The following is a 19,329-nucleotide window of genomic DNA, read 5'->3' as shown; positions in this document are numbered from 1 at the left end:
CATTCCTCTAGCTTCTGTGAAGCAGCCAGGTTCTGCCAGAATTTCAGTGGTTCCCACGTCTGGTTGACTATTCACAGTTGATGGTTCTGAATAGTGTTCTATGATACAAGCTCACTTCTCGTTCAGGCTGGATTGAAGTGGAGGAAAAAGTCAGTTGAATTAATACTGAGATATTTATCCCTATAAGCCTTTAAGTACCAGCAGTGCAGACTTATTCAAAGCCCCGTGTCAGTATCTGTACTAAAATATTGAGACTTGCCAGTCACAGTCTGGAAACCCGTACTCATTAGTACTGAGTATTTTAATGTCTTCCTCTATTGTTCTGACATTTCAAAAACATATTTTCTCAAGATAAGAGTGTATGAACAGAAAACTGCCTGGAAAACTCCCACAGCTTTGTGCTGGGCTTAGAGCATTACTGGAAGACAAAATGAAAAACGTGTGTAAGCACTGTGTGGAAAGTTTTTGTTCTGTGAATTTCTGGAAATGTTGTCACAGTTTGTTTTATTGTGTTTTTTCTCAAAGTTTTGAGAACCCCATTTCTGATTTCTCATACCCTGCATTCTGTTCTTCTGTTGCATTTACTTACTGCTAAAAGGAAATCAAATCTGTAGGTGATCATCGAAAGGAAAAATTGAGTGGGATGGATTTCATATGGTGGTTTGATAATGTATTTTTTGAGAAAAATGAAATATAAAATTATGTGGTCGTAATGAAGATGTTGATTTGAAAAAAAAAGACTTAAGACTTCCCCAGGAGCTGCCATTACAGATATAATGAACTGTAAAATGGTCAGAGTGGCCATGGAAGTTTCATTCCATAGTTACACCCAATTTTCCCTGAATTCTCTTTTTTTAGAGACCGTGACTATCACCTGAAGACCTACAAATCAGTAATACCTGCAAGTAAGCTGGTGGATTGGCTTATTGCACAGGTAAGGATTGTTTAAGATACTGCTAGCTTTGTCAAGTAACTTAATTTTTCAGTTCCTTTTAAAAATAAATAAAACACATTTCTTTACAGGACATTTCAACGTAGTTGAACATATTCAATTTCTCTTAACTTACAATCATTTTCTTATTGTTCATGCAGTCAAAACTTGTTATTTGGCAGCATAAAGAGGAGGGAGGTCCTGTACTAGGACCTGCCCTAGGAGTGGTGAACTGGTTATTGCAGATCATTTCTGTTCCTTGTGATTTCTTCCCTGAAGACATTCAACACAGTGTTCATCTCTTATATTCGAGGATTGTGTGGTACAAATAAAGAATGAATCTAGAGTTTTATACCACAATCTGCACCATTGTCTTTAGAAATTGGAATTGCCCAATATTTGCCTTGTAGTTACAGAGAAAAGATTGGTGAACTTATTAGCTTTCACAGTCTAAAGCAGTCTAAGGGGAGAGTATGTCATAGAATCATGGAATCGTGTCCTCTTGCTCACTGCCATAGGGTCTACTACATGCTCTGGTCTTGTCTTAAAATGGTGGTCTGATTTACAATCCTGTACTGCCCAAGCAGCACAAAAGGCAGCTAGTCTGAGTTAGAGTCAGGCATCTGACTGCCAGGGATGTTGTCCTTCAGAGAAGTTTCCTGTAATTGCACTTGACATCCTTCTATATTAATAAAATTGACATAATTTAAGGTTGTTCTGTGCGAAATAACTGAATGTGAATGGTTTAGTTGATTGTTTTACTATTAAAAGCATGGAGGAGAGCAAGCATGTTAGTACTGAAATTGTTATATCAGTTACACATAATTTAACAGTCTTCATGGAAAGCTGAGGAATAAAATCTGCTTTGGCCAAAGATCAGAGTTGTAATCAGGCTAATCTGGCCATTACAATAACTCATCAGTAGCACAGACAGTAGAAAGACAGAAATGTCAGTGTAGAATATCACCTCTCACTCTGGGAAAACGTAGCTCACTTCCTTCCCCATTATTTTTCTTTCTGGTTTGTTAGTATGCTACTAGTTCTCTATTTACTGGACTTTAGATTTAGAATGAAACAGTTTGTACTAAAGCCTGAAATGGAGATACAGAATTCTGTTAATTTGCATTATGTACATATGTGCACACATACACAGGTGCAAGGATGAGGGAAATTTTTCTGTGTCATGTTAAAAGGGAACACTGTTAAATATTTAAATCACTGTCTACAACTTAGAAGAATTCCAGTCTTTGTGGCTAAATCAGTTTTTGCTTCTAGATTCTTACAAACAGTAGTTTTCAAGAGGATTTGTTTGAAGCTTTCATACTTGATTGAATTATTTTCCATTGCCATACTAGCTAACAGTAGACTGTAGTGAGAGTTATTGAATTTTTCAAAGCAGTGTGTTTTTTTAACTGCTGAAATATCACTGTGTCAGTTTTACATTAGGCATCTGCTCTTGAAAATATTGGTGATGGTATCTGATTTGATAACTACTTGTTACCTTCTCTAATTAGAGAATGTTGTTTTGCTAGGAGAATGTTTTGAGGCCAAGCATCAGGAATAGTCTGATATAGTACAAGTTGCATATGTTCTATGGCCTTCCTACACACATATTGTTGCCTAAAGCAAAAACAGATTTCTAAAGGTTAAAAAAATAGTAGTAGGAGTCTCTTATCTTCCAGTTTATTTACAGTTGGAAGAATAAATATGATTTTTAAATCCCAACTTCTATAAAGTAAACTACCCATTTATCCCATAAGTTATCACAAAGTAAGCCATGAGAATTGCCACATGGTAGGCTGTTGGAAAGGAGGAAAGATTTACAGAGATTGAAATGAGTTTATAATAAAAATTAAACTTCAGGTTCATTGAAGCCCTTTGCTTGCCTGTCCTTGTGTGATTACAAAATCATGCAGCTCCTCCAGAATTGCCCCAATCTTTTTCTTGCCTATACAGTAGTACTTAGTTCTTGATTTGTAAATGTCATGGTCAGTAATGTAACTGAAAGAACTGATCCTGTATTTAAGTAGTACCTTTACAGCATAGTATTTCTTTGCCAGTATTTGCCTGACAAACAGCTGCTGCTCTACTTAGGAAGATGTGAAGCACAGAAAATTTAATGCTGTTTTTTTCAAAGTAAATTTGTAAGTCCCCTTTGGTTCCTATTTTGAAATACTACACTTAAGGCTTCAGGTAGTGAGAGATTGAGTCCTTTGTTTGTCAGACTGCTGTGTAAGGAAATAGAGGCTGCTGCAGTTTTAACCAGCCTGACCTTTGGGAGTTTACATGCAATACACTTTGGCTTTTTCCCTTGGGTTTTGAGTATAGATAAGATCTCTCAACCTCTCTGCGTGAGAATGAGTTTTATTGTCTGTGCCTAATGGGTCCTACAGTCTGGCACTGTAATTGAAATAAGAAGTCTTTACTTTGAGATAATGTTATATGCCTTTCTAGGTTAAACACTTGTGTTCCAGAATCCTGGTCTTTGTCCTACTAATTCCTGTCAGAGAGAAAAGATGCTATATATAGGAATTAATGTGATTTGGGCAAGGGGGGTAGCTATATTAATTGCTTGCTATTGTTCCCTACAAAGAGCATTTGCTAACTTCAGAGCCACAAGCCATGCAACAGGGGGTGTAAATAATTTAGTTTAGGAAGTTGTCTGAGGTGTAACATTTATTCTCTTGTTTCTAGGGAGACTGTCAGACCCGCGAGGAAGCTGTAGCGCTGGGTGTTGGACTCTGCAATAACGGCTTCATGCATCATGGTAATGCATCAGTATCCCTCCCTACAGCCAGTTAAAGGAGCTCTTCAGTCATACTAGCTGACAGTGTCTGCAAATACCTTTTCTATATTCTGTGCCATATATACTGACCTGCAAACATCCCAGAATCTTAGCATCCCAGCAGGTTCATCTAGAAACAGCCTTTGAGCTTAAGTTAAAATGTCTGAGCTGAGTACTCTCCCACGTCAATCCCCTTGATATTGGCTATGGTGAATGCTGCAGTGATTAGACAATCGAGAAGGGGAATATTTTTTGCTTTAACTATCTTTTTTTGTAAATGCTTTTATGTGTTTCATATGTATTGTTTCCAGTCCTGGAGAAAAGTGAATTTAAGGATGAATCCTTATATTTCCGCTTTTATGCTGATGAAGAGATGGAGGGCACCAGTTCCAAGAGCAAACAGTTACGTAACGACTTTAAGCTTGTGGAAAACATTCTGGGAAAGAGTCTTCTGGTAAGAAATGTGCTAATGCAAACGTTTAATTTTCTATGACGTTGGTATTGCTTTATGCTAGAGAATAAGAAGGAAAATTATGATAGAGTAGAATAAAAATTGAAATTACAGTTTAGCTAGACTTCTCCTTACTGCAAAAATACAAATTCTTGAACTGCTTTGCTGCAGAACTCCCAAGTTCTGTAGCTCCAACTCTTCTAGCTGGGCAGACTACACAGCTTATTCTAGTAGTAAGAGAAATGAATTAGTTGCAGGCTCCCTTCTCTAGCATGTGACCAGTCCTACTGCACTACCTGAAAGCTTACAGACTCATACGAGAAATGCAAGTAAGTTCCTGCCTATATTGACAAGTCTCAAGAAAAGAGAAGTCTCACAGATATGACCATTGCATCCAGTTCACAGCCCAACTCCTTTCTTTTCCTGTGAAGCCCTTGAGAGAGCATTCTGGAAGTGAGCTCGGACCTGGATGTTGTCTTAATAGCTTGGAGTTTGCTGAGCATGCACCACAGTGTTAGTGTAGAGGAGGAGAACACAGTGGGCACGACTGTCTTGGAAGTGGTCTGCCATAAAGTACCTTTATACAGGCAGTTGTCAATTGTTTATGGGCTGGTTCAGCATTAAACTTCATTATTTTATTTTGTTTACAGAAAACAGTTCTAAGAAAATACAGTTCTTTATGTTAATTCTTTTGCAACACTATTGCTACCTCTGTATCCATATTCCCACCTCACTAAATGCCATCACAGTCCTTACAGTGCTTGGATTATTGTAATGCTGCTTTGCACTTGGATTGTGCACACTCTGTTTTGAGATTCTTGTTTACTACCTGTGGCTTCAGGCGCATCTTTTCCTCCCTTTGAACAACGGCAGAAGGCAGGAGCAGTATAAAAGCTTGAGTCAGAAACTACAAAAACAGAATTGTTGGAAGAGATCCAGAGGTCCATTACATGTGAAAATTTTCCCTGTAGTTCACATGAACTTTATTGTCTCACTGCTGCCTTGTCTCCCAGGGGACCAACCTGTGTTCGTCTCAATGGCAAGAAGTAATACTTAAAGCACCGTGGTACCTCAGAGTTGTTCCTCTATGCACCTTGTGCTGGACACTGCAGTGTCACACCAGTGTGATTATTCTCCTGGAGAAATGCTGGATACAAGGCAGCAGTTAAAAGGTGTTAGTTTGGGTGCTTTTTCTCCTGTGATTTGCAAAGCACTCAGCAGTCAGTTTCATATTAAATGATGGGAACTGTCACTGCTCAGGTATTTTTAGTTTTCTTCCTTATCGAGACAAGATAGAAGGAACAGATTGACTGCTATCTTCCACTTTTTTCTATAAATTCAAGGTTATCTGTTAAAAAGAAAATTCCAAAACCTAGCAACAGTATGTTAGCCCTGAAATGAGAGATTTAAAGCTGCTTGATTCTGTTTTCTGTTAGTGTAACAATCATTTATTAAGATTCACTAAAGGAACAGAACAAACCACTTCCCATCCCCCAAGCCCACTGTAGGAAGTTTAATGGAATTTCTTCAGTATTCTTTTCTGAGACATACTTTTCTTCCATGAAATCCCTGTTGGTTAGTGTGACAAATCCCACCCATTCATCTAAGTTTGCTCTATCATGAGAGACCTTGGAAACAACAGAAGCTTTGGACAATATATCATTGGAAATAACAAGGAAAAAAAGTGCTTTCAGTTTGAAATAATGCACTTCAAACAAAGTTTGATACACATTTATTTGTGCAATTGTTCCTTACTGAAGGACATAAATCTTGATGCACTGAAAAAATATGTAAAATTCCTTGCATAGTTGAAGAGAATTTGGATTTGGGATTGTTTCCAAGCATTGTGGCTTGGTTACTGCAGTGTGCTGTGAACTGGTGATCAACACATCTATTTGTTAGCCCAGGCCAACTGCAGTGCAAATTAAAGCTGGTATCTTGGAGCTGAATATCAAACAAGGATAGGTGCCTAGGGTAAATGGTACACAGAATGCTAGAGTCTTCAGAAGACTAATATACCACAACGTGTCATTTACCTGATCTCAAAAGAAAAGCATTTCAGTTGATTTCAAAGGTGATACCTATGTCCATTTTATGCAGCAGTCTCAAAACTGTTATGCTGAATTAGTGATCTGGACTCTAAGTCCAAATCTCAGCTTTCCAGACCTGATATCTCCTGCATTTTTCAAGGGCATTCAGTACTTCCCAGCAGTGTGTTGCAGTAGTTACAGGAGAGTAGTTGCAGTGTCTCACTGCAGTTCAGTCATGGCTGTGGCATGTCCTGGAATTCAGGTCATTCAGGGGCCTGAGTATGGTAGTGTAATCAATGAAAGCCAGTGGGTTTGAGCACAGAAGTCAGGGCTGCTTGGGTTTCAGTTTAATTTTACACTTAAACTCACCATATGGCCTGAGCAAGACCTCAAGTCACTCCATACCTCAGTTTACCATCCAAAAATTTGGATACAAAATCTCATCTATCTGCCCATTTTTGCCACTGCTCATGCTCTCCTGATATTAGCATGGCCACAAGCAAGATGCATGCAGTGCTGGAAGCTGTCCTGTGGCTGAGGACGAGCAGAAAGCAAGCTACCTCTGTGTCATCTTCATTCTCCTAGAAATCTGCCCAGTCTTCCTGATAAGCAGTGAGCATTTCCATGCCTCATGGATTTTCTGACACCATAATCCTCCTCATTCAGGAAAGGTACCACACTGGTGCATACTGCTGTTGTGACCCATGTGACAAAATGCTTTGTGAATGTAACAGGCACAAGTGCAGGGAACCCCTAGGGGTCCCTTCCAAGCCCTACAATTCTGTGATTCCTTTGCATAGCTTTTCTTTTTCCCTCTCTTCCCTCTCATCTCTGCAGAAACTCTCTTTGAATAGCTTCTGACTACGTTTGCCTTCTGTTTTTGATTAAACATGCTTATATCTCATATGGGTTCATTTTTTAATGTGGTTGTTTTTTAAGATTAAACAACTGCTTCTTTAACATTCAGAAGAACCAGTTGTATTTCAAGGGCATGGAAATAATCATTGTAGATGGCAAGTTAATTAATTGGTCTGGACTCCTTAGGGATGAGCGGTGATCAGCTGGGGAATTGCAAAGTATTGCTATTTTATGAGAATGAATCATAACCTTTTCCAAATACTGCATATAGAAAATTATCCATCCTTTTTCATAAGAGCATTCCTAGTACAGAAACCTCAGTATAGAGAATGTCAGGTTTCTTTCTCTGCAACATGGTGATAAAGTTCCAGATGTTAATGCATTTGGGGAGTCTTAAAAGTCTTTTGGTTCTTTGTTTCAAACAATACATTTTGCAGTACTAAGAAACAGAGGAAGACAGGTTATTAAAAATGGTAGTGTACAGAAGATCTTCATGCAGGTTAATGATAGCTGCATGCAAATGACCCTGAAAATTTATGTAGCTGATGCACTCTTTAAGTTTTGCAAATCAAAGCCTCCACATTTATAAATATCTTTTTTGCTTATGCTTTCAAAGTCCAACCAAAGAAACTGAACAGTCCGTTCATATGCAAAATGAGAATTGGATGGGTAGGTATCCTGAAAAGTTTCTGTTTAATCCTAAATATGTAGTGCTATAGGTATGTGTTGGATTGGGTTGAAATTCATTACATCTGCAATATTAAAAATCTAACTGGTGGCGTACTCAACTTTGTAAGCTCTCCTTAAGTAGAACATACTTTAAATTGCATTGTTTCTGAAAATGTTTTCTTAGGAATATCTAAGAATGGCATTTATCTTGTTTATGTTCTTTCCCGTCATTTAATCTAAACATCCTCTGGAGAGGATTTTTGCTTTGCAGCTCGTTTGTCTCAAGCATTATTTTAACATGGCTGTTGGGCTCTTGTAAGAAAGGACAATTCTATTTCTTCAGGTTTTTTTTTTTTTCCTAAGGTTGATTCCTGAAAAAGGACAACATTTTTAAGATGATGGGCTTTAGTGGAAAAAGGGCAATATTCTCAGATAACAGGAATTATCAGGATCAAGTAATTCTCAGTAATGTTTTTCCTAGTGGCATGTTAGATTATAGATAGCTTTATTTTTCCTCTCAACTCAATTCTGATGCATTGGATGGTTCTTAAATGTGTAGAATTAACTCACAGCAAGATGTTTATCTGCTGGAATTTCTATTTGTCCACTTACCAGAGGACAGGCTTGGTTTATTTTTTAAAATGGTTAGTGAGTTGTTAAGCTTTTTTCATTGTTAATAAACTACTACAACAGGATGGGTGAATGATATATTTGCCATAATTTATATGATTGAAAAAAATATTCATAAGGTTGGTCTGTGTGACCTCAGTGCAAGTAAAAGGAAGCAGATTCCCAGAAGCAAGAACAGCAATTTTCTACCAACCATAAAATGTACAAACTGAGCATATTACACGAGTCTTTAATTTCTTCCCACATCGTTTGCTCTTACCCATCTCTACTAAGATTAAATCCAGGTGATCAACTGTTGGGATGTAGATTTATGTAAAATTATCTACAAGAAGATGCCCGAGATGCCCATTTTATCTGAAATGGATAGCAATAAATAAATGACTTCATTTTGGTCTGTAAGCATGTTTACCAATGGAAAATACAGAATATCAATGAATTCTTGGAAGTTGAAATATCTTATGAAAAATGAAGGTCTACAATTTAAAACCAAAAGCAACTGAGAAATGAAGCAACCGTTTTTAGTGGGAGATCGATTAACCATTGGAACAAACTCCCAAGGGAGGTGGAACACATTCTTCACTGCTTAAAGACTGCAGATCATAACTGGACAACTGCCAACAAATTCTGCTTTAGTACACTAAGGGGCTCAATGCAGAAATAATAGATTACATTTAATGGTTCTTGTTATGTAGGAATTCAGACCAAATAGCCCAGAAGTCCCTTTTGAGCTTAAAGTCTCCAAGTTAATGTCATTCATAGCTTGAAATGAAAAGTCCAATTTCTGAACTTCATCCTTCAGCCTTTCAACCCACTCTGTATTCATGAAGCATTGCCTGGTGCTATTTTTGTTTCTAAGATTTTACCTGAAGAGGATGACTATGGATTTGACATAGAAGAAAAGAACAAGGCAATTGTGGTGAAGTCAGTTCGAAGAGGATCTTCTGCAGAGGTAAGGCCTCATATTTGTCAATATTTTGGTTTTCCTAGCTAACAATGTTTCAATGTTTTAAAAAGACATAAAACCGTCCTCTTAAAGTTGGTTTCTTTTAAAGGCAGCTAACAGAAAATCTGAAGTTATCTACCATTCCTCTGGTAATAAATTACTAATGTAAATGACCAAGTGTTTTGGCATCTTTGAGTGATTTCTTTGCTGAATATTTCTGATAAATGACAGACAGCATCAGTATCTTTATGTGATGGTAGGATACCTCTGGTTCATAGGATCATAGAATAGCTTAAGTTGGAGGTAACCTTGAAGATCACCCAGTTCCAACCGCCTGCCATGGACAAAATTGCCAACTACCAGGTCAGGGGCCAGGGCCCCATCCAGCCTTGTCTTGAATGCTTCCAGGGATGGGGCACCCATAACCCCTTTGGGCAGCCTGTTGCAGTGCTTCACCACCCTCCGAGTAAGGAACTTCTTCCTAACATCTAGCCTAAGCTCCCCTGTTTTAGCTTAAGGCCGTTCCCCCTTGTAATGTCATTATATGCTTGTGTAAAAAGTTGATCTCCCTCCTGCTTTTTAAGTTCATTCAACTACTGGAAGGCTGCAGTGAGGTCTCCCCAGAGCCTTCCTTTTTCCAAGTTGTTCACAAGTCCAAATCCTTCAACCTTTCTTCATAGAAGAGGAGCTTCAGCCTTTTCTGGCCCTCTGTACTCTCTGTCCAACAGCTCTGCATCCTTCCTGTACTGTGGACCCTGGGCGCGGTACTCCAGATAGGGCCTTAGGTAGTAGGGGACAGTCACCTCCCTCTCTCTGCTGCCACCCCCCTTTTTTTGCAGCCCACAATACAGAACCAGGTAAAGATAATGAGAGAGGGCAAGTAGTGTTGACTTGGGATAGTGGAGATGTACAACAAGAAAAAGGTACATTTGAGTGGAAACTTTAGATTTGTGGTTTTCCTTAAAATGCGTGCACTGAGTTCTCCTGTGAGCCCTGATCTTTTTGAAGAGTCCTACAGAATGGATTTACTGTATTTCTTTGTGTGACTTTTCGATGTCTGTGTGCCTCAGTTTTTTGAACTAATTTTAACTCATATTTTGAACTAATTTGCCTATCCTATCCTAAACTCTTCAACAAACAACACAGTGTGATCTTCCATTTACTGAAAACGGATGCAGACAGATTGATGGTCTATATTTTCAAAGCTATTTAGCTGTCTTTATTACACCTATAATGATAAGATAGGAGACTAAATCACTTTTCCAGAATTTCACAGAACTCTGTGGCAGCGTGTACAGGCATTTCCTATGAAGAGTCCAGGAGAACCATTAGAGGATTTGAATGTCTCTATTCATCTGTTGATTACAGCTTTAGGCTATAGGGTAGGCCTGGATGGCTGACTGAATGCAAACAGTTGACTTGAGCATGCTGATTTTAGCAAGTAGGGAATGTCAAACAGGAAAGAATTTTGAGCTGAAGCTTGATACTGACCACTTTTTTTCCCTTTTTTCCTTTTCCTTTCTCTTTTCCTTTTTTCCTTTTTTCCTTTTTTCCTTTTTTCCTTATCCTTTTCCCTTTCCCTTTTCCTTCTTTTTTTCTTATTTAATAATTAAATAATCTCAATATTGCTGATTCTTATTTGTTTTGTGGTCACCAGAGAAACTGATTCCATCCTTAAAATCAACATAGGTTGGCCAAAAACATTATTAATTTAAACCTCCACTGTAAACCACTGCCTGATAGATAATCCTGCTGTCCTTGCTTTGGCAAGCTGCCTGGGGAATATCCTTCAAATCTGCTTGTGTTTTAAAACAACAGAAGCACACAATTTTCTAAGGAATCTTTTTCTTTATCTTCCAAGACAAATTATTTGTCACCATAAGCCCATCTTTTCAATCTCAACATAAAATATTGCTCAAGAAAAGAACTAAATCTGCATGTCTCTGAATTGGAGGGCTCTCAGCTCATTCTGGAAAGACCTGAAGTCTAATAGTAATGTATTTAATTATGATCTTGGGCTTTTAAATGGCTTTGTGATACCAGAAGGATATCCAGCATGTAATTCCATGTGGCTCAGCAGCTGTAGGCCATTTACAGACCATATGCCTGCTGTCATACTCTTCAGGGACAAAAATTAAGACATACAGCTTTGCTTCACGGTGCCCACCACAGTGCATTACATTCATTAGAACTGTCAGACTTTAGAGCAGAGTACAATTCCAGATTCACCAACTGAAATGTAGACAAATCTATAGCTTGCATGGATTTATTAAAGATCAATGCATTGCTTTTCAGTTTGGCATTTTGATCTCCTAGTACACCAGGATCAAAATTGTCATGTGCAGGCTGTGGTGCTGCACAGCATTGAACTTCATGTGCATGCCACAAGTGGCTTTTTGGTTTTAGATGTGGCACATCCCATGCCTATCCCCAGTTCACGTGTCTGCAGAAATACATTCTATGACCAGTCAGCATCTCCTCAGTCTGGACCTTACCTTCTTTTCTAAGCCATCTCACTTGTAGGTTAATTATAGCTGGAGTTATGCCCCAACTTTTAATCTTGGAGCTGGTTTATGAATTATATTCTATCAGGAGGAAACAACAGTAAGAAAGATTATCCTTCTGGGAGGCGTGGTTGCTGTCTTGCTGTGAGCAGTCAAGTGATGAGCAGATGTCTAGCGTTTGAACAGCGTGTGTTCGAAGAGCAGCAGCTTGGCCAGTGGCCATGCAGATGGATGGCAAATAGCAAGCTGCTGGTGTGTGGGAAAATACAGTGGCCAGGATCCAGGCAACTGCATTGAGTTGTCATGAGGAGCATCCATTATCCAGAAAATGCAAGTGCTGTGACATTCATTGCATGTCTTTACTCTTAGACAGGTTGTCATTCTGTTATTAGCCTGGTTAGTTAAATCCCGATAGAGTAATAGATGTTTAGTAGAAAGTTACTAGTTTGTAGGGATTCATATGGAGCTGTGTACCTCAGATGATCACGGATTTACTGTGATTATGTGTGCAGGTAGCTTTCCCATATGCACAAGCAGTAAGTTAGATATATAAAGAGGTCATCCACTGCTAGAATGACTGCAGATACACCAAGATTTTAGTTAGCTGCACATACATAAAGTGTATGAGCTACTCTGAGGAAATCAGACCTATTCCATAATGACTTTGGAAATGTATATAACAATTATTACTTTATAATAAACTCACCAGTGTAAGTAAATGGTTGGACTTGATGATCTTAGGGATTTTCCAAGCTAAATGATTCTATCATTCTAAATGCAAATAGCAGAAACATTTCCACTGAATAATAAAATAAACTTTACAAAACTCTATTCTAAGCTACAATGCACATCTACTGCTATTTATACATATTATTGATTTTATAGAGTGTTATGTACAAAAAAGGAAAAATGTTATATATGGGTACACAAGAGGACATTATGAACTGTAGAAAGCTTAACAAGTAAATCAAGGAGAGCACTATGTAGTTTCTCCTATTATTAGTGTTGTTTGTGAGCAAAAAAAGAAAACAAAAAATGTACAGGAATGCATAGATAAACTGATCTCTGATTAGAAAAGCCAAGCCGTGTGTAAGCATAGGTGAGTTTTTCCGGTCGTACACTTCCAGATTTGTTTTTTTCTAGAGGTCAGAGTTACATATGTGGGAGATTTATGGAGTACTGCTTAACTTCCTTTCTCCCAGTCAAGACATTTGCCAATGGAGACCAGGCAGAACAGGGAAAGGGCTTATCACATTTAGAAGCAAGCCCAACTGCTGGACTCAGAAGCAATGGGAAATCATACTAACCCATAAAGGTTTAACAGTTGAAGCCAAAGATTCATATTTATTTATATACTTCTACTCCACTAAAAAGAAGTTTGATATTTTCTTGATATCCTAGCATCCGGTCTAAGTGCTACTATTCACATTTTAACTGATACAGATCACAGAAAGGTTTATGTTTAGAGTATGTTTAGGATTGTTGTACAGCAGGCAGTATAAGGGATCTGGATTCTGTCATCAGGTCTGTCCCTACTAAAGTTAGATGAAAAAGTTCAGGATTAAAATGAAAACATGGTGTGTTTTTGGTTTGATAAAGAGCTAGTACTTCACTTAAAGCATAGGCAGGATTTTACTGCCAATAAAAAACACGTTACGTTTACTTACGTGTCTAGGTATAGATTGTTGTTGAGGACCAAAAACTTCTTGTTCTTGTTCCCTGGTGCCCAGCCTGTAGGTTGGAGGAAATCACACTTCTCTATCTCACAAGGTAATGTCTCTAGCTTCAAGTCTCCTATTAGAAAAAAAGTAGCAGAAAAGTACAAAGTAAGATATATCTGTGATAAAGTTTGTTGGTGAAATCTCTCTTTTTTTTTTTTTTTTTGTAAATGCAGATGACTTTTAAGGATGAATGGCAAAGGATTTGATGAACCAATGCCATATATACAGTATTTGGTAAACCTAGGAACTGCCAATAGCAGTCAAACCTCTCTATACTCACCGTGGAGCCTGAAATTTCAGATTTCAATGCCAATGATTCAAAGTTTTCTGTGGTGTTGGTTTCATTTACAGATGGCTGGCTTGCAGGCAGGCAGGAAAATCTATTCCATCAATGAGGACTTGGTCTTCTTACGCCCATTCACAGAAGTGGAAACCATTTTAAACCAGTCCTTCTGCTCACGAAGGCCACTTAGACTTCTGGTAGCCATCAAATCAAAAGAGTAAGTGCCAAATGGGGCTATTTTTCAATCATTAAATATTTTACTACAGTTTGTAGTGAGAATTGTGTAAACTCTTTTCAATCAGAGTTTCCTGTTAAACAGGAAAACAAATGATAGAAACGATGATACAGAAGTCACAGATTGTTTTTAGTGATGAACCCCATGCTTCTAAAATGAGTTAGGATATATGTTCTTTATATAGCAGTTAACTTTTGGCCTGTTTGTGCAAAAAAATACCCCTAACCCATAAGGACTGTCATTTTGTCTCAGGTATAGAACATCTCAGACTCCAATACATCCACAAGCAAAAGTAAATTCCACTCTGATATAGCTTGCCTTACTTTTGGATGACTAATTCTATCAGCCCTGGAAATGGAAATAAATATGGATATGAATACGATAGAAAGTTTCTCCATCCAAAATACAGTTTTGAATGCCAAAGAAAGATGTTTCTAGAATTGCCTAGAGCTCTAGTAGCCTATCTTAAAATGTTGCTTTCTTTTCCTCTTGATCTATCTGCAGGATCATAAGAATCCCAGATTGTCCTGAAGCACTTTGTTTTCAGATACGGGGAGCAGCACCACCATATGTTCATGCAGTAGGAAGAGGTAAGTAAGAAGTCTGTGGTATAATTAAGCTGGAGTACATATATACATTTATATAAGAGTATGTATACATACACTAAGCAAGGTGCAAGTTTCTTTTTCTCCCAGCGCTACAGAAAATCTGAGGGATAATATTTATCTCATACAACTAAATTCTCTTCAAATAAGGACTTAGCAAAAGCCTGACAGCATTCAGCTGTTTTTTCTTCTTGCTCTTCTTTATCAGAAACCCTTTCCAACCTTATCAATTTTCTCTTCCATAGTCAGCAGGCTTTACTATCTAACTTCCCTGCTGTTGCTTTTTTCAGGTTCAGAGGCTGCAACTGTAGGCCTTCATCCGGGACAATGTATTCTGAAAGTCAATGGGAGTAATGCATCACATGGAAATTACATGGATGTTCTGGAGCACTTTACAGCATACAGGACCAAACAACAGGAAGTGCTGGTATGTATACAAAACCTCAAAGAATTCATTAATTCCTCTCTTCTGTGCTTTTATACTCTCTAAATGTTCATAAGGGCAACTAACACGAGTCTCTATCAACTTGCTCCCATACCAAAGTTCTAGTGTAACCCAAGAAGCTGCTTACAGTAAACCCCAGTTGTGTACAGTTGCAAGAGAATGTACCAATAGTATGTGTGTCAGTTCATGAACTGCTAAATATTATTAAGACGAGAAGTGCACCCACACACTGATCTTGATTTTCTAATCTCTGAAATTCAGAGGAATACTTGGAAGATGTTAATATTTCAGCCAGTGTAGAGGATAAAAATAAACTGGCAGTTAGATTCACCTTTGTAGTCCAGCCCTTTGGACATCTGGCATTTTTTACTTTGGTCATAATTTCTTGAAAGGGATTGTACCAGTGGGTGTACAGAACACATGAAGATGCTGAGGAGGACAGAGTTCAGCAAGCAGCATCCAGTGCTTATCTGAATGGCAGTCATCCAGAAACCAACAAAGAAGACTCCTCACTGACAGGAGATGAAGACTTGGATCCCCTTCAAAATATCCACCAGGAATCAGGTAAAGATTTTAATGGGGGAAGGAAACCTAGGGAAGATGTTAGGGCTTGGAGAAGGAAAACTTTAGAAATATAAAGTGTAATGATTATTCCAGAATATTTCTTGTGCTAGTAAGCTTTATAATAAAATGCAGTCTGTCAGAGGAAGTGCTCTTATGCAACAGTTTATTTATTAAATTAAAAAAAGAAATAGAAATAGAAATCATATCCCTCCAACTCTGAAGTCATGTGCTCTGTCCTGAACAGAAAATAGGATTTTGGAATCACTAAATGAATTCTTAGATGTCTGTTTCCTGCTAGTGCTTTAGTGAATCTTTATAATACATAGCAAAGCTGTTTATTATGTAAGTAGAGAAGAAAATCTGTCTGCTTTTCATGTGCTGTTGTAGCCCCAGTCCCACGGTAACTGACTAGGATCTTGAGTGCTCAGTTAGTAATAATTTGAGTTATTTTGTTGACTGCTTTCATATCAAGCCACATACCAGCATCACGCAGTGTCACAGAGCTAGGTCAGCACACACCCCACCAGAAAACCATTCTCATGACTCAGGGCCCTTCTTGAGCCAAGCTGCTCAATAAAAGGCCTGAAGGAGACTCGTAGCATTAACTGTCCTTTGAAAATCTAAGTAGGAGACAAAAACAGTTTAAAATAATGATAAAGGAGATTCCTCATATGAGGTGTCTGGACTCTATTTGACATGGTAGCTCTGTAGTTTATACTGTAGGCTATTCCTAAAAAAGTATAATATATATTCTTATTTGAACTTTAAAAAAAATAAAAAATCACAGCTGGGCACACAAGTCTAGGCACAATTTAGAGGCAGATATAGATAACCTATGTTATTTGCCTGAGGCAGATGTGTTTACACACTGGCAGAAGTAGGATGCTAGCCAGATTCAGGCTTGAGGTACTGCCTTTGACAAGTGTTTTTGACATTTTTCAAGGAATCCTGTTGGACACCACAAAAGTCATCAGACCCCATCCCTTGTCTCTACAAAAGCCAGTTTTTCAAATGGAAAGACCTCAGCGTGCTTAGAATCATTTGGTAGTCCCTGCAAACTAGGAATTTACAGGCTATAGCAGCTTGAGGGGGAAGGTCTGCAAGAAGCTCTATTTAACTCCATTTACATAATTTTGATCTGGAGCAAGTTTTCAGAGTGCATTAGCACTGTGTCAGTAAGTGGTGGGGTGGGGACTTATATCTTCCAGCTTGGAAAAGTAGAGGGTAGGGGAGCATACTGAAGCCAAAGGTCTGAGCCTTGGATTCTCTGAATGACACTGGCAACTTCAAGAACATCTCTGGGAATCCCAGGTAAGGACTGCTGAGGCTGGTAGTCCGATGGCCAAACAGTGCAGCTTGGCTTTGGAACAGCCATTGGGAATTAAACGCAAGGTAGCAGTCCTCTGGCAAATCTCAGTCTGGCTAAAATTTAATTCTTCTCTGATAGCAATGTTACTGCCTGGGTTTAAAAATGTTATCTCCTCACCCCATCTCTGCCCTGCTGTCTCAACCTTAACAGTTGTACAGAAAATACATCTGGAACACTTCACAGAATTATAGAATGGCCTGGGTTCAAAAGGACCTCAAAGATCGTCTAGTTTCCTAAAACTTCAAAAGTGTCATTCTTCCAATGGGATGTTAGAAACAACAAGGCTCTGAGATTAACATATTTCACTTCCCTTTGAAAGCTTCTACTGGGGTCTATGTACCTGAATGCTGAACAGAATTAAAATGGTGAAATGTGCATGGATGTGCGTGTGCACACTTGGAAGAACATCAGAATCTTAACTGGAGCACGTAGATTGTCTAAAACTCTCTCCTGTAGTGGCCAACAACAGATGTCTTCACAACACCCTCCCAGCCTCTAGCAGTCTGTGGCTCAGAGACTCCTTGAGCCAGAAGTTGTATCTTTGCTTCTTTGCATTTAATACCTCTTAAAAGACTTCTCTTTCCTCTGCGGGCCTGTATTCATGTCTGCTGCTGAACTCCTCTAATGACTTATTTTGTTTCCAGCCCAGATACAACAAACCATCAGCTCTCCACTGATAACTGGTGAAGAAACACCTCTCATTAGCCTGACTGTGGATAACACTCACCTGGAGCATGGGGTGGTATACGAATATGTCAGCAGTGCAGGAATCAAATCCTTTGTCCTAGAGAAAATTGTGGAACCAAAAGGTTGCTTCTGTCTCACGGCAAAGGTACCTGACAAACATATATGGCCAGCTTCATTCCTGAACAGAACTGGGAAGACAATAATATAGGCATTTCTCTGTCAATTGTCTTGTTACTTCAGATGAGGTAGCAATGGTCATCTCAAATTGCCTGGAGTTTTCCTCATCAGAATGCACTAATTCATACTAGCTCTTGTTTAGTGTGGGCGAGTGAGCAAAATATTCCTAGATTTCAGTTGTTGAGGCAGAGGTAGGAGAGTCTCTCTGGAACTCAGAGGCTGTGGAATTCTTGCTGTTTTCTGACTGGTAAGGTACTTTTTGATGATACTGAAGATTAATCTCTTCAGGCAAGAATTTGCTTTGCTCTAGAAATAAAATCAAGCTTTTGTTAGCTTTTTTCCCCATCTGATGGACTGGATGAATCACTAAAGGAAGGAGATAGAAACATGGCTATTGGAAGACAGCAGTGCCTAGTATTTTGAGTACTTTGATGCATCAATGCACAACGATGAGACAATATGAAATGTTCCCGTCACATCCCAGTGACGTAGTTGTTCAGCTCAGTGAAAGTCAAACTGTACCAGGTTGCCTTGGCAGTGTGCAGGGGATATTTTGAGCAATCCATTGTTCTGAAAGTTTCTGAGAAATGTTTTGATTATCTGGGGAGTAGGCATGCTAATGGCTTTCAGGGTTATAACAGCAACTTGCTCTGAAGGCAACCTTACTCAAGCGTGACATTATACAGGGTTTACCATTTATTTGGTGGAACTCTGCTTCACGGTCAAGTCTCACATAATTGAAATTCTGTCTTTTTGTTTAGGTTTTAGAGGCCTTTGCTGCAGAAGACAGTCACTTCATAAGGAATTGCAAAAGGCTTATATCCCTAAGCAGTGCTGTGGCCACCATGCCCCAGTATGAGTTCCGGCAGATCTGTGACACTAAGCTGGAAAGTATTAGCAGGCGGCTTGCAAACTACCAGGAGGTACAGCCCCACTTGCTATTGGAGAAGGCTCAAGACAATACTGTGTAGTGATAACTAGGTTTTGATATTCTTTGTTAATGGATCCAAACTGCTTTCCAGGTAGTTACTGCAGTGGTGTGACAACAGCTCTGTGTGTTATTCAAATTGCAAGTTCCAAAGAAAAAGGACTGTAATTTGGAAAAGGACCTGTAAATTGCTCCTTTCAGGTTGTCAGAGCTGTCAGTTGGAAAATACTATTGCAGGCTCATTTCCACCACATCACTGTACAAGTGTGGCTACGACAGAATGATCAGTGTTTGATTTGTAGAATTAACATGAGCATCAATACAGTATATCAAAGTGTAAACAAAGAAAGACTGCTCTTTTGTGCAGTTACTTGAACTCTTTGAAAAGAGGGCCCTAGAAAGTACTGCTAATTGCTTTCATTTGCTGTTTTATGAGCACTTTACGGGGCACATGTTGCTCAGCTGAAGCATAAATTGTACGAGTCTGACTAAGAATCAGGTAGAGGATTATCTC

The 19,329-nt window shown here is 38.7% G+C and overlaps 1 protein-coding gene across 2 annotated transcripts in view; it reads left to right on the top strand.

Annotated features, from left to right (window-relative positions):
• PREX1 (phosphatidylinositol-3,4,5-trisphosphate dependent Rac exchange factor 1) overlaps positions 1 to 19,329 on the top strand; it is a 143,207-nt gene that overhangs the window by 104,456 nt on the left and 19,422 nt on the right. For both annotated transcript variants that reach the window (XM_065754540.1, XM_065754539.1), the window contains exons 14-23: positions 859 to 934; positions 3,626 to 3,698; positions 4,028 to 4,170; positions 9,211 to 9,303; positions 13,874 to 14,022; positions 14,545 to 14,630; positions 14,936 to 15,072; positions 15,483 to 15,654; positions 17,668 to 17,855; positions 18,649 to 18,810. In XM_065754540.1, the coding sequence (XP_065610612.1) occupies positions 859 to 934; positions 3,626 to 3,698; positions 4,028 to 4,170; positions 9,211 to 9,303; positions 13,874 to 14,022; positions 14,545 to 14,630; positions 14,936 to 15,072; positions 15,483 to 15,654; positions 17,668 to 17,855; positions 18,649 to 18,810 (1,279 nt within the window). The remainder of the gene's footprint in view (positions 1 to 858; positions 935 to 3,625; positions 3,699 to 4,027; positions 4,171 to 9,210; positions 9,304 to 13,873; positions 14,023 to 14,544; positions 14,631 to 14,935; positions 15,073 to 15,482; positions 15,655 to 17,667; positions 17,856 to 18,648; positions 18,811 to 19,329) is intronic.

Source organism: Cyrtonyx montezumae, unplaced genomic scaffold (genome assembly GCF_038088225.1).
Source record: "Cyrtonyx montezumae isolate F1298 unplaced genomic scaffold, pur_monq_1.0 scaffold_9, whole genome shotgun sequence".
Taxonomy (NCBI): Eukaryota; Metazoa; Chordata; class Aves; order Galliformes; family Odontophoridae; genus Cyrtonyx; species Cyrtonyx montezumae.
The sequence above is the reverse complement of the archived record's forward strand: the minus strand, read 5'-3'. Positions and strand labels throughout refer to the sequence as shown.